The sequence below is a fragment of the Bos mutus genome, chromosome 19, assembly GCF_027580195.1.
Source record: "Bos mutus isolate GX-2022 chromosome 19, NWIPB_WYAK_1.1, whole genome shotgun sequence".
Classification (NCBI taxonomy): domain Eukaryota; kingdom Metazoa; phylum Chordata; class Mammalia; order Artiodactyla; family Bovidae; genus Bos; species Bos mutus.
In genome coordinates this window covers 52,669,269-52,681,877 of record NC_091635.1, presented here as the reverse complement: position 1 = coordinate 52,681,877, position 12,609 = coordinate 52,669,269, and the positions used below count along the sequence as shown (strand labels likewise).

At 40.2% G+C, this 12,609-nt stretch overlaps 1 protein-coding gene across 1 annotated transcript in view; it reads right to left on the bottom strand.

Annotated features, from left to right (window-relative positions):
* HSF5 (heat shock transcription factor 5) overlaps window positions 1–12,317 on the bottom strand; it is a 52,782-nt gene extending 40,465 nt beyond the window's left edge. Inside the window, 3 exon segments of the mRNA XM_070388891.1 lie at window positions 4,225–4,599; window positions 11,712–12,107; window positions 12,110–12,317. Of these exon segments, the coding sequence (XP_070244992.1) occupies window positions 4,225–4,599; window positions 11,712–12,107; window positions 12,110–12,317 (979 nt within the window).
* Window positions 12,318–12,609: the final 292 nt, after the last annotated feature.

The window sequence follows — 12,609 nt, the reverse complement described above, 5'->3', positions numbered from 1 at the left end:
TTTTAAAATATGTTATCCTTTATATGTAAATATAAAGTTTTTAAGTGTTTTAAATTTTGAAGTCTATTCAAATTCTATACATTAATTCATTTAATCCCAGACCCAAATTATTACTGCCACTTTTTGGAAAGGGAAATTGAAACCGAGTGACATGAAATAATCCACAGAATGTCACAATGTCCATCATATGACTAACTGCAAAGCTGAGGCTAAAATTACTTCATTTACTCAATAAATATTTACTGAGAGCCCATTATGGCCAAGCATTACACCAGGTGCAGGGGGATACAGAAATGAATTAGACACAGCTGCAGACTGAATGTCCCACTCTAGCAGCTGGATGGAGTCTGTCTCTCTGCTGGAGCAGAGAGTCAACAGCCCAGGGTCAGTGCCCTGCCGTCGGTAGCACAGAAGGCGAGGTCCCCCTGACCAGTATCTGTCACCTACCCTATCTAGAAGGAACTAACTCTGGGGAAGAGGTATACCAGGAAAAAGTCTCTTAGAAGAAAAACAAAACAAACAAAACGTCCTCTCTGTATTACAAGCAGGCCGGCAGCAACAAGCAGAATACAATGGCCGAAGGAATGAACTTGAGAGAATTTGCCTAGATTTGTTTCCTAGCCCTGCCTGTGCTGAGCTGTGCTTCAGCTTCTAATCTATGAAATGAGGATAACTACATTCCCTATCTTATAAAGTTGTTTTGAGGATTAAATGAATTAATATTTGGAAAGCACTCAGCATAGTACCTGGTCACAGTGACTGCTACACAAATATACGAGACAAAGGGCAGCTACAAATCACCAATCACTGCTTTGAGCTTAAAACTTAACTTGGGCAAAAAGTCAAAGTTAACTTTGAATCAGTTCAGCATTACAACATGAGTCAAAGGAAAACAATTCCTCAATACAGGATTCTGTATATAAATATGAATATACTAATATTCTTTTGTATGTTCAAATACATACAGAATGAGCAAAACAAAAAGGTCTAAAATAAAGTTTTTTTATAAAAAAGGGAAATTAAATTATAGTAGCACCCTGAAAACAGCATTAGAGAAGAAAACTGAATTCAAGATAGGGCAAGACTAAAAAGAGTCCACTGACGCTGGGCCTATAACATTTTGCCTTTGAAGAAGCGGTTAAGAGTGGAAAAAATGTAAACGAGCAGGGCAAAGAAAACAGATGCCTCAAGAGAGGAAGGGCAAATGTGAGAAACAACTCATGTGAGTCCATTTATGAGTCAGTCTTGAGAGCAGTTTTTTAGTCTCAAAGTTTGGCTTTACTAGAGAAATAATTTATGAAATATTACAAAATACAAATTTTACTGGTTATACCACATGAAGACCAGATCCAAGTTTATTTTCAATATAACTGATTTTTAAATGAAGTTGAGTATTGTTTTTTTACTAAAATTTGATCCAAATCTCAAGTCATATAATTCACTTTGAAAGGATTCAAGTATGATCATTATTCCAAAATTAGTTACTTTATTAGGATTTGGAAAGCTGGATTGAGAGTGATTATTATCCTGCCTCTGAGAGTAGTATTTTACTTAACTTTGGTAAAGTCATTTGTAAAGCCCTTCACAAACAGGTATTCACTAAATATTGGTTAAACTGCTCACTATGTCTTGCCTCCTTCACCTAAGATTTGGAGGAATTAAGTACTTGTACACTTATTTCTTTGGCATTTTCTTTCCCTTCCATAGAAGGTCTTTCATATTTAACAATACAACTTTTTATTTCTATAGTACTTCAGAATGTTCAAAGCAATTTTCCTACATTACATCATAGAACTACTCTATATATTAGAATTCATTATGAAATCATGAGATTTCTTTCTTTTTCTCATAACCTCAGAACCTTCACAGTAATTTCAATCATCCACATCAAAGAAGACAAAACAAAAATTCAGATAATACAAGATTCTATTTCATATGCACTCTATACTATCAAAACATCAGCAGCACTTCTTCTTTTACTGTGTCTCTTTCCTAGTCCTTATCTTGGACTCCTGGAGACAATTTTCAATGTAATTATAAAATTAATAAGTTTATTTATAAATTTAAATCCAAGCTAACACAAAATATTTTTGAAATGACACAGATCCTAAATTATAATAATTTAACAAATAGTACTTCTATAATGAATGAATAAATTTGTAGTATTTTCTAATATCATACAACTAGTTCTCATAAAATTTAGAACTAGGAGTTTCTAAGAGGATTGTTCGGAACTTGGAATACATTTTCCCGTAGAAACATCATCATACAGGCTAGTTTGGCTCCTAAGCCAGACTATAACCATCCGTACCTTAACTGCAGCACTAATCGTAATATGGAACCTAAGCACCATATCTAATATGTACATAGGAAAATTTCTCCAAAATTCCAGGTTAGAAGGCCAAGCACATTTCTCTCTCTCTTGTAGTCCTCCTAAATTTCAACTCCCCAGTTTTTGAGTCTTTAGAAGTGTAGAGGAGGGGCGTTTAAGGGAGGTTAGGAAAAGAAAGAGAAACATTCATTGCTAAAAGGAAGAGAGATGGGGGTGTTGTCCAGTTGATGGGCTATAGAACGTAAAGCAAGTATAAGAAAAATATAGACTGTCTCTCTCATATATATATACTCTATGCATTTATGGAATGCAGCCAAATTATAATTTAGATAGAAATGCCTAATTTATCAAAATATTGATTAAAAATCCCTCAGGAAAGATCTGACACTATTTGTTGCTATACATAAGATATATAACATAAAATGTCATCTTCTAGCTTTCAAGATCACCCAGATATTTTTGTTCTTCAAAGAATTAGCTTTAAGTCTGAAAAAAAGAGAATTAGGTCTCCACTTTTTTTATATATAAGGTTAAAAAAAAGATTTTTAAAATTTCTAGTAGGCAAACAATTAAAGTGCTATATCATCTTACTCCATATAATTTCTTCCCCTTATCCTTCTCCATCCACCAAAACAGTAGCAGCTCCAAAAATCTATAGAATTCAATCTAATTTAACCTCTGGTTTTATTATTTTAATATTATTGAACTTAAGTGCTTTGAGAAAATAAAGCAATCCCTTTTACTGTCTGTATTTAGGTAGAATGCAATGAGCCAATAATAAATAAAAATGGTTGCATATTACCAGCATTATTATAAACGGAACAGTTTTCAAATTTATAGCTTTTAAAAGACAACCAATCATTTAACCCCCTTATCTAATTTACATGCCTCCCACTCATTTTAGTTTTTGATTTCAGCCTGCCTGGGAAAAGTGGTCTAACAAAAATACCTCTGGAGACTGCTTCCAGCTGTACTTAATTAATATGCCTACACTCTTAATTCAAAGGGCAAAGGACTGCCCCCTTTTTTCTCTTCCTGGTCTTTTCTGAAAGCCTTGACCCTTGACTTTTTTCTATTGCCCCATTTCATCACTCTGTGTAAACAATAATGAAGACACATATCACCTCTATGGTGCTTCTGCAAAACAATAAATTGTTTTTAATTAAATGGTAACATTATCATTCTGCAAAAATGTATCCCCGCAAAAACATCCCCTGGCCCCAAGAAGCTAAATGGATGGTCACTATCACATGGATTCCCAATGAGTGGCCTGAGCTCTACTGGCAGGTCTTCCATGCCCTTGGCTGAGCTCTAGGTCAGCTGTCATTGTCAGGCTCTTCTCTCAGCTACTCCCAGCTGTTCGCTGGCTGAGATTAACCCTGCAGGGATTGCACTGCCAAACCACACCATTACATTTTTATTAAAAGAATATAATTTAGTCTTAAGAGATGGTGAGTAGGCTCTTTTATTAAACTTCATTACTGAGATACTAAGATTATTTCATTATGAGGTAGTCTCAGCTATATAACTAAAAAATAAACAATATGTAATATAAGTAGTTTTTTTCTAAAAGGAAAAAACCCAAAAAAACTACTACACCAAGAACAGTGTTATACCAAGATCTGGTGTACTAAGTCTTACCAGAACATATTTTGAGGATACCAAAGTTTCACTAAAATATACACTTCTATGCTCCAACAATTTTCACAGCCTTTAAGAACATAATGAAATTCCACATATTGTTAAAAAAATGAGTATTCATGAGAAATCTTTGACATTTCTTAGGTGTACATTCTTATTTTTGTTTAGGCATACAAAAATGCATTTAAAAAAATATAAGTTCTCATTATCAAGTACCTTAAAAGAAACCACTGAATTTGAATTTCTCATACCTGTTGGATAGTAGGCTTGGGAGTACTGCGCTGAGGGTGTGTAGTTACTATATTTTTGGGAGGAGCTGACCATTGTTTGAGGACCTTGCTGAACGTGTACAGATGTGGCACTGGGCTGCAGGGTATACGTAACCTCAGTTGGAAACCTCTGTAGTACAGGAAATGGAACCCCTTTATCTGAAAAAGTAGGAGACGTTTCCACTTGTCCTGGGTGCATTCCAAGAGAGTTCTGCCATGTTCTAGGAGGGATCGGGGTCCGATCTAAACCTTTCAGAGGAAAAGTACTGTGGTTGTGGGATGAAGTCGATACGTAGGAGTAAGGAGACAAACTATCTCGCCGGAACGACCGGTGAAATTGTCCTACAGCCACTGGTCCTGCATAAAAGAGGAAGAGCACATTTACTAATTTTATATTACACCACCAGACGTAGTAAACCAAAAGTCACAAAACATACACTACTCTTCACTTGTGAATATGCTGAGTTTCCAGCCATTCTCAACACAACAGAAATTTATTGGTAAAAACAAGTTCAGAATACACAACATGAAATTACAAATACAATGCTGAAAAAATAATCAAACAAATTTTGTTTGGTTGTTAATATGATTGTGATAAGAGACAAAGTGGCCAAACTCTAACATTAAATCAAATTAAATCAAAGGTTAAATGTCATCTTACCTGTCACCTCAACCGACTGACCCAGATTTTCCCAATCTATAAACTATCAGTACTTCCTAGAAGTTTTAGAAATTTCATTTGGTCTTTTAAATCATTTAGGAATCTTAATAATAGGTACAAAAATAAGCACTCAACCATATTCATGAAAGATATAAGTATGGAAAAAATAAAAATTATCCCAGAAAAAGAAATTTCATGTAAGAAATTTCATGCTCCCTTTCAATTTTTAAAAAAAATTTAATAACAATCTTTGCAGAAAAGTCAAGCTTGGAAACTCTGACTTGGTCATTCCTGAATCAAAAATTTTCTATGGTCTCTTTTTCTTCAGAGTATCTCTAGTCCCTTCCTAGATATCAATGGCTCTCAAACATTGATTTACATTTGAATCACCTAGAGAGTCTGTTAAAAATCCACACACTCAAGACAAGAGATTCCTATATTTGCTTTTTCTTATCTTGCAAGGTTGAAAGGAATTAATCAGTGGAGATGAGGAAGAGAGAGAAAGAGCAATACTACATAATGAAGAAAAGGAAAATATAAAAGTTGCAAGCTGAACTTATTTTAAAGACTGTGGTTCTTGAAGATAAAGCTAGTCTAATTTATTCCTAGGAAGGATTTTACCTATTAAATTTTGTGGTTCACAAAGGCTTTTCAATTTGTTTTTGTTGTATTAAGCTATATCTATAAAACTATATCTATATAAATAAAATATATATATAAACTATACCTATAATCTATAAAACAGAGGGAAAGTCTAATTTACGTGCTACTCATCTGCTAAAGATGGCACTCACCTACTTTTCCAAATATTTAAATGTTATACATCTTTTGTTCTAGTATTCCTATAATGTTTGATTTCTTCTAAAGAATGAAGCATTAAGAAGTGCTCATAATCACTTCTGTTTTGGTGCTGCCTGATTCAAATTGATTTTGCTCAAATAAACCCTTAAAATTTAAAAAGAATAAAGCATTAATGCCAAAAATAAACAAATATAGGAGTTTGGGGCAGACGTGTACACACAAAATGGATAACCAATAAGGACCTATCCTGTAGCACAGGGAACTCTGTTCAATGTTAGGTGGCAATCTGGATGCTAAGGGAGTTTAGAGGCAAATGGATACATGTAGACTGAGTCTCTTTGCTATTTGCTGAAACTGTCACAACATTGGTAATTGGCTATACTCCAATATAAAGTAAAAAGTTAAAATAAGAAACAAAAAACAATTCTGGAAATCAAGAGCTAATGGAGAAAAAAATCTAATGGACAAAAAAACTTCTCCTTCAGAAGATTAAATGTATTTAAATGATACACCTTTTAAAAACTACTTTTAAAATACAAAATAGTTTTTATGCTGACTAGCAAACACATGTATACACACTTTGAACTACCACTGACAGTTCTTTGCTTTAAGACTTAAAGAAAAATTTTTTGTTTGTGAGGTCCCAAACTGCCCATCACTTGTTTGGTTTTTTTTTCTTTCTTGGATGATAAAACTTTATATTGCTAGAGTGTCAAATAGCTCACTAACCCTTCTTTACCCTCTTTAAGGTTAAGTTGTTGATGAATTTTTCAGACTGTCAATAACAATAGATAATTAAAGAATACTCTACCCTGATTTCTCAAATTCAAATTTAGATCTGAATTAAAATACATTTCTACTTCTACTATGATAAATTCTGAGTGATGCCCAAATATTTAAATATTTTAGATACTGCTAATGTAAGGACACAGGACACAAATTAGAAGGACATTTGTTTTCATTTTTAATTAAGAACTAAAACACGTTCAGCTCTTATTCTTCTGTTAGAGGTTACTTCGCAGGGTTCTAGTCTACCAACTTTATAGAACATCACCTACATGTCTTTAGGACATCTAAGATATATATTTGGCAAAGCTTAAATCCAGGATCCTAAAAATGTAAGGTAGGCTGAATTTCTGTTGTTCTTTCTATTCCATCTGTAAAAGTGAATCTGAGCTAGTCAGTCCCCAGGAGAGAACTTGCCTCTTTCCCAAAACTTGGTTCTTGAGAGTTAGTTTAGAAAGCTTTAACAAATATTATGAAATAAACTACCAATAAAAACAAGATAACAATAGCGGGCAAACAAAAACAGGAAAAACATGTGACCCTCACATTTCTTATCAAGTACAGAGGGGTGACGGAGAAGGTGATGGCACCCCACTTCAGTACTCTTGCCTGGAAAATTCCATGGGCGGAGGAGCCTGGTGGGCTGCAGTCCATGGGGTCGCTAAGAGTCGGACACGACTGAGCGACTTCACTTTCACTTTTATGCATTGGAAAGGAAATGGCAACCCACTCCAGTATTCTTGCCTGGAGAATCCCAGGGACAGAGGAGCCTGGTGGGCTGCCGTCTATGGTGTCACACAGAGTCAGACACGACTAAAGCGACTTAGCAGCAGCAGCAGCAACAGAGGGGTGACAGAGGATAAGACGGTTGGATGGCATCACTGACTCAATGGACATGAGTTTGAGCAAACTCCGGGAGACAGTGAAGGACAGGGAAGTCTGGCATGTTGCAGTCCAGAGTCTGAGAGTCAGACGCGCCTTACCGACTGAACAACATTCTCAGAAGGTGAACAGGACAACTGGCTCAATGGACCTGGGTAAAAGAACCAGGTCCTAACACAGAGGATTCTACTGCAAAAGAGAAGTATTTAAATCAGAAGCTGCAGTAGAACACAGAACACAAAAAGGAAATGAAGAAGGAGCAGTATAGTCAGGCATATAATCAAGAATTAAGCAGAATAAAAATTAGTGAGCCAAAAGAGAACCAAGGACTTAGAACGTGGAGATAAAGCAAAACAAAGTTGGACCTGTATTCTTAAACTTAGAATTACATTCCACCCAAGTCAGTAACACAATTTCCTAATGAACCAAGTCTATGTTGTGGACAATCCACACCTGACATATTTTCTATACATACCAACAGGCAGGATGTATGAAATGTATGAAAACTATGATAATGGAGGTAATATGAACTTATGTATTAGCTATACCAAAAAAGTATGAATTACATTTATGTTTTTCAACAAGTAATCTTTAAAATGCTGACCAACTGAATTATAAGTGAGAAAAATCAGATTCTACATAGCCCCTGTGCTTCTTCAACTGAAATGAACTCTATACTTACAACTAGGTGTAGGATAGGGCAGGGAAAAAAGAAATCGGAGAAGAGGAAAAAGTGAGCAAGAATTGGTCTCTATGTATGCATGTGTGTTTCTTTCTTTGAAGTAGTGATCCTGTTTTTCCCAAGAACACATTTTCAGTCTTTTCTCCTTATGCCCACCAGATACACAATCTGAAAAAACAAGTATCTAAATGAATGACAAGGTATTGTATCCACTGCCTTTCTCCATTTGATTCCCCACAAAAATCAATGGACATCACATGGAAGTAAGTGGCTTAATATTCCTTTAGAATTCCTTTAGAACATTCCTATGCCACTGCTACTTTTCCAACTAGTTCCTAGAACTCTAACCTAATCCCTTATCTTCTAAACTCCATAGATACACAACCTAATCCATCTTCTAAATTCCAAATGAAGATTGCTCATTCCTAACCCTGGGCTTACATTAAACTGAACACAGTGTTACTTTTATTTGTATATTTAAAATTTTCCCATAAGTGAAAAGTAAACCAGACACTTTTCTGTTAAATCTCTTGTTAACACGATGAAAATGTCTCTATTACTCTCCTGGTTGAAGGTAAAGAATGAATTCTCATAATCATACCCTGTTGCTTTCTTGGTATGCTGCTACACATCACCCACTCTTTAAACAAGGAAAGGAAATATTGCCACCCTCACCTTCCTGGAAGAAGGGGGAGGGTATTAGAAATCCAGTTGAAAATAGTTTTAAAAGTCAAAGTACTTTTCTATCACAGAGAGTTTTTTAAGTTTGAGTAAACATAGACTTGCAAGCAAAGATGGGCAATAATAAAGGACAGAAATGGTATGGACCTAACAGAGCAGAAGATATTAAGAAGAGGTGACAAGCACACACAGAAAAACTATACAAAAAAGATCTTAATGATACAGATAACCACGATGGTGTGATCACTCACCTAGAGCCAAACATCGTGGAGTGCAAAGTCAAGTCAGCCTTAAGAAGCATCGCTACAAACAAAGCTAGTGGAGGTGATGAAATTCCAGTTAAGCTATTTCAAATCCTAAAAGATGATGCTGTGAAAGTGCTGCACTCAATATGCCAGCAAATTTGGAAAACTCAGCAGTGGCCACAGGACCAGAAAAGGTGTCTTCATTCCAATCCCAAAGAAAGGCAGTGCCAGAGAATGTACAAACTATCGCACAATTGCACTCATCTCACATGCCAGCAAAGTAATGCTCAAAATTCTCCAAGCTAGGCTTCAACACAATACATGAACCGAGAACTTCTAGATGTTCAAGCTGGATTTAGAAAAGGCAGAAGAACCAGAGATCAAATTGCCAACAATCACTGGATCATAGAAAAAGAAAGAGAATTTCAGAAAAACATCTACTTCTGCTTCATTGATTATGCTAAAGCCTTTGACTGTGTGAATCACAACAAACTGTGGGAAATTCTTCAAGAGATGGGAATACCAGACGACCTGACCTGCCTCCTGAGAAACCTGTATACAGGTCAAGAAGCAACAGTTTAGAACCAGACACGGAACAAATTGAGACTGGTTCCAAATTGGGAAAGGAGTATGTCAAGGCTGTATATTGTCACCCTGCTTATTTAACTTATATGCAGAGTACATCATGTGAAATGCTGGGCTGGATGAAGCACAAGCTGGAATCAAGATTGCTGGGAGAGATATCAATAATTTCAGATATGCAGATTACATCATACTTATGCAATGGCACCCCACTCCGGTACTCTTGCCTGGAAAATCCCATGGATGGAGGAGCCTGGTAGGCTGCAGTCCTTGGGGTTGCTAAGAGTCAGACATGACTGAACGACTTCACTTTCACTGTTCACTTTCATGCATTGGAGAAGGAAATGGCAACCCACTCCAGTGTTCTTGCCTGGAGAATCCCAGGGACGGGGGAGCCTGGTGGGCTGCTGTCTATGGGGTCACACAGAGTTGGACACAACTGAAGTGACTTAGCAGCATGGCAGAAAGCGAAGAAGAACTAAAGGGCCTCTTAATGAAGGTGAAAGAAAAGAGTGAAAAAGCTGGCTTAAAACCCAACATTCAGAAAACTAAGATCATGGCATCTGGTCCCATCACTTCCTGGCAAATAGAGAAGGAAACAATGTAAACAGTGACAGACTTTATTTTTCTTGAGCTCCAAAATCACTGCAGATGGTGACTGCAGCCATTAAATTAAAAGATGCTTGCTCCTTGGAAGAAAAGCTATGACCAACCTAGACAGCATATTAAAAAGCAGAGACATTACTTTGCCAACAAAGATCTGTGTAGTCAATGCTATGGTTTTTCCAGCTGTTATGTATGGATGTGAGAGTTGGACTGTGAAGAAGGCTGAGCACCGAAGAATTGATGCTTTTGAACTATGGTGTGGGAGAAGACTCTTGAGAGTCCTTTGGACTGCAAGAACCAGTCAGTCCTAAAGGAAATCAATCCTGAATATTCATGGGAAGGACTGATGCTGAAGCTCCAATACTTTGGCCCACCTGATGCAAAGAGCTGACTCATTAGAAAAGACTGATGCTGGAAAAGACTGAATGCAGGAGAAGAGGATGACAGAGGACAAGATGGTTGGATGGCATCTCAGACTCAATGAGTTTGAGCAAGCTCTGGGAGATGGTGAAGGACAGAGAAGCCTGGCAGGCTGCAGTCCATGGGGTCACAAAGAGTCTGACACAATTGAGCAACTGAACAGCAACAAAATACAGACTTACACATAGAAACTTCTTTCAACTGAAGCCAACAGTGAAAAATTCCAAGGTTGTAAACATGAGCTTTATAATATCATTTTAAACTAAAACTGGACATTTGTACACACACAAATTTGGTTTTACCTGTGTCTAACCATTACACCTTAAATAAGCATTGGGTCTAATCAGCTACTAAGAAAGAACTGTTTAGCCAATTCATTCTACCTATGAGCAATACCTGGTAAAAACAGGAAAATATATTATTATATTTTTGCTTTCAAGTTATATAAACAACGCCTACGGTTCTACACATTACTCCGGAACCTAAAATATGATCACTGTGAGAACACTTCTTCCAAGATTTCTTAGATGTGTCAATGGGTGGAAGACGGCATGGCTCATCAGGGACAGACACTCACTCAAGGTACCTTGATCACCACTTTCCCTGGGCTAGCATAACTGTTCTACATTCTCTCGGCTGCGACTGTTCCTTCCCACCTTGACCTTTGCCATATCCTCACCCTGTAGAGGAACTCTGTTCTGCTTCCTATCAGAACGCAGGAGCCAGTTCTGTTTCTTCCAGACCCAGGGCTTCAACAAAGGCCTACTTATTTTTAGGTGTTCGCTGTGAAAAGACCGGGTCTCGAGAAGATACCTGGCGATAGAGGTTTGGAGCCCACGAGGGTTCCGAGAAGACTCAAGAAAGCCAGCCTAACGCGGAGGTCCCCGTGACCGCCAGTGGACACAGAAGGGCCTCATCGTCCATGGGCCCCGTCCAGGAGAGGTGCTGGCGGGAAGGGGGGTGATGCCAGTGCCGCGCCGACTTCTCGGTAAGCACGGCTGACAGCGGCTCCCGGGCGCTTCCCTGACACCACCAAGGAAATGCCCGCGGGCGTGGCAGTTGCCCCCTCACGGCCGAGCGCCCCGCCGCTGGCTGAGGACAGAGCAGGAGGGACGGGACTCACCCTGTGGCTCCGGCCGGGGCCCCGAGGGCGGCAGCGGCGGCTCCTGGTGCTGCAGCGGGGAGGTGGAGGCAGAGGCCGAGGCCGACGTGATGAGGAGCCTCTGGAAGCGGTTGGGCGGGCGGCAGGGCACCTCCAGGCCGGCCGCCAGCTTGGCCTTGTTGGCGCTGGTGAGCCTCTTGAGGTGCACGAGCAGCTGCGGCTGGTCGCGGCGGAAGTGCGGGCTGTGGAAGTGGTGGAGCGGCCCGTCGCCCGCCGGCCCGCCGCCCCCAGGCCCCGGCCCGGGCCCCGCCGCGCCCGGCCCGCCCAGCACCACCTTGCGGAAGCCGTAGAGGTTGAGCTGGCGGATGAAGCTGGTGAAGTTGGTGGTTTTGAAAAGCTCGGGCTCGGCCCCGGCGCCCCGACGCCGCCCCCGCCCGCCGCGCCGCCGCCCGCCCCCGCCCCGGGCGGGCTGAGCAGCTCGGCCTCGAAGAGCGGCTGGTCGATGAGCAGCCCCTCACCACGGCCGTCCCAGCGGATCGAGCGGTACCGGGGACTGTTCACCAGCCGCCACAGCTTGGCGGGGAAGTTGTTGGGATTGATGGGGGTGGAGAGCAGCGCCTCCTCCATCGCCCCGCCCGGGCCCTGGGCCTCGCCCCGCCGAGCCTGGCTCTCCCACCCCGTTCTCGATCTCCCCCCTCCCCCCTCCGCGGCCTTCGCTCCGCCCTGCCCCCTCCAACCAGCACCCCGCCGTCGCGGACCCGGGGACCGTTGGCGCACGAGCCCCCCCGCGGCGCCTGCCAGCGCGGCCAATGGGGCCTCGAGTTGCCGCTGCGCGGCAGCACTTGGCGCGAGCCGACCCGCCCCTTACACCCGCGCCACGTGCACCACGGAGAAGGTACGCTCGCTCGGCGGCCTCCCG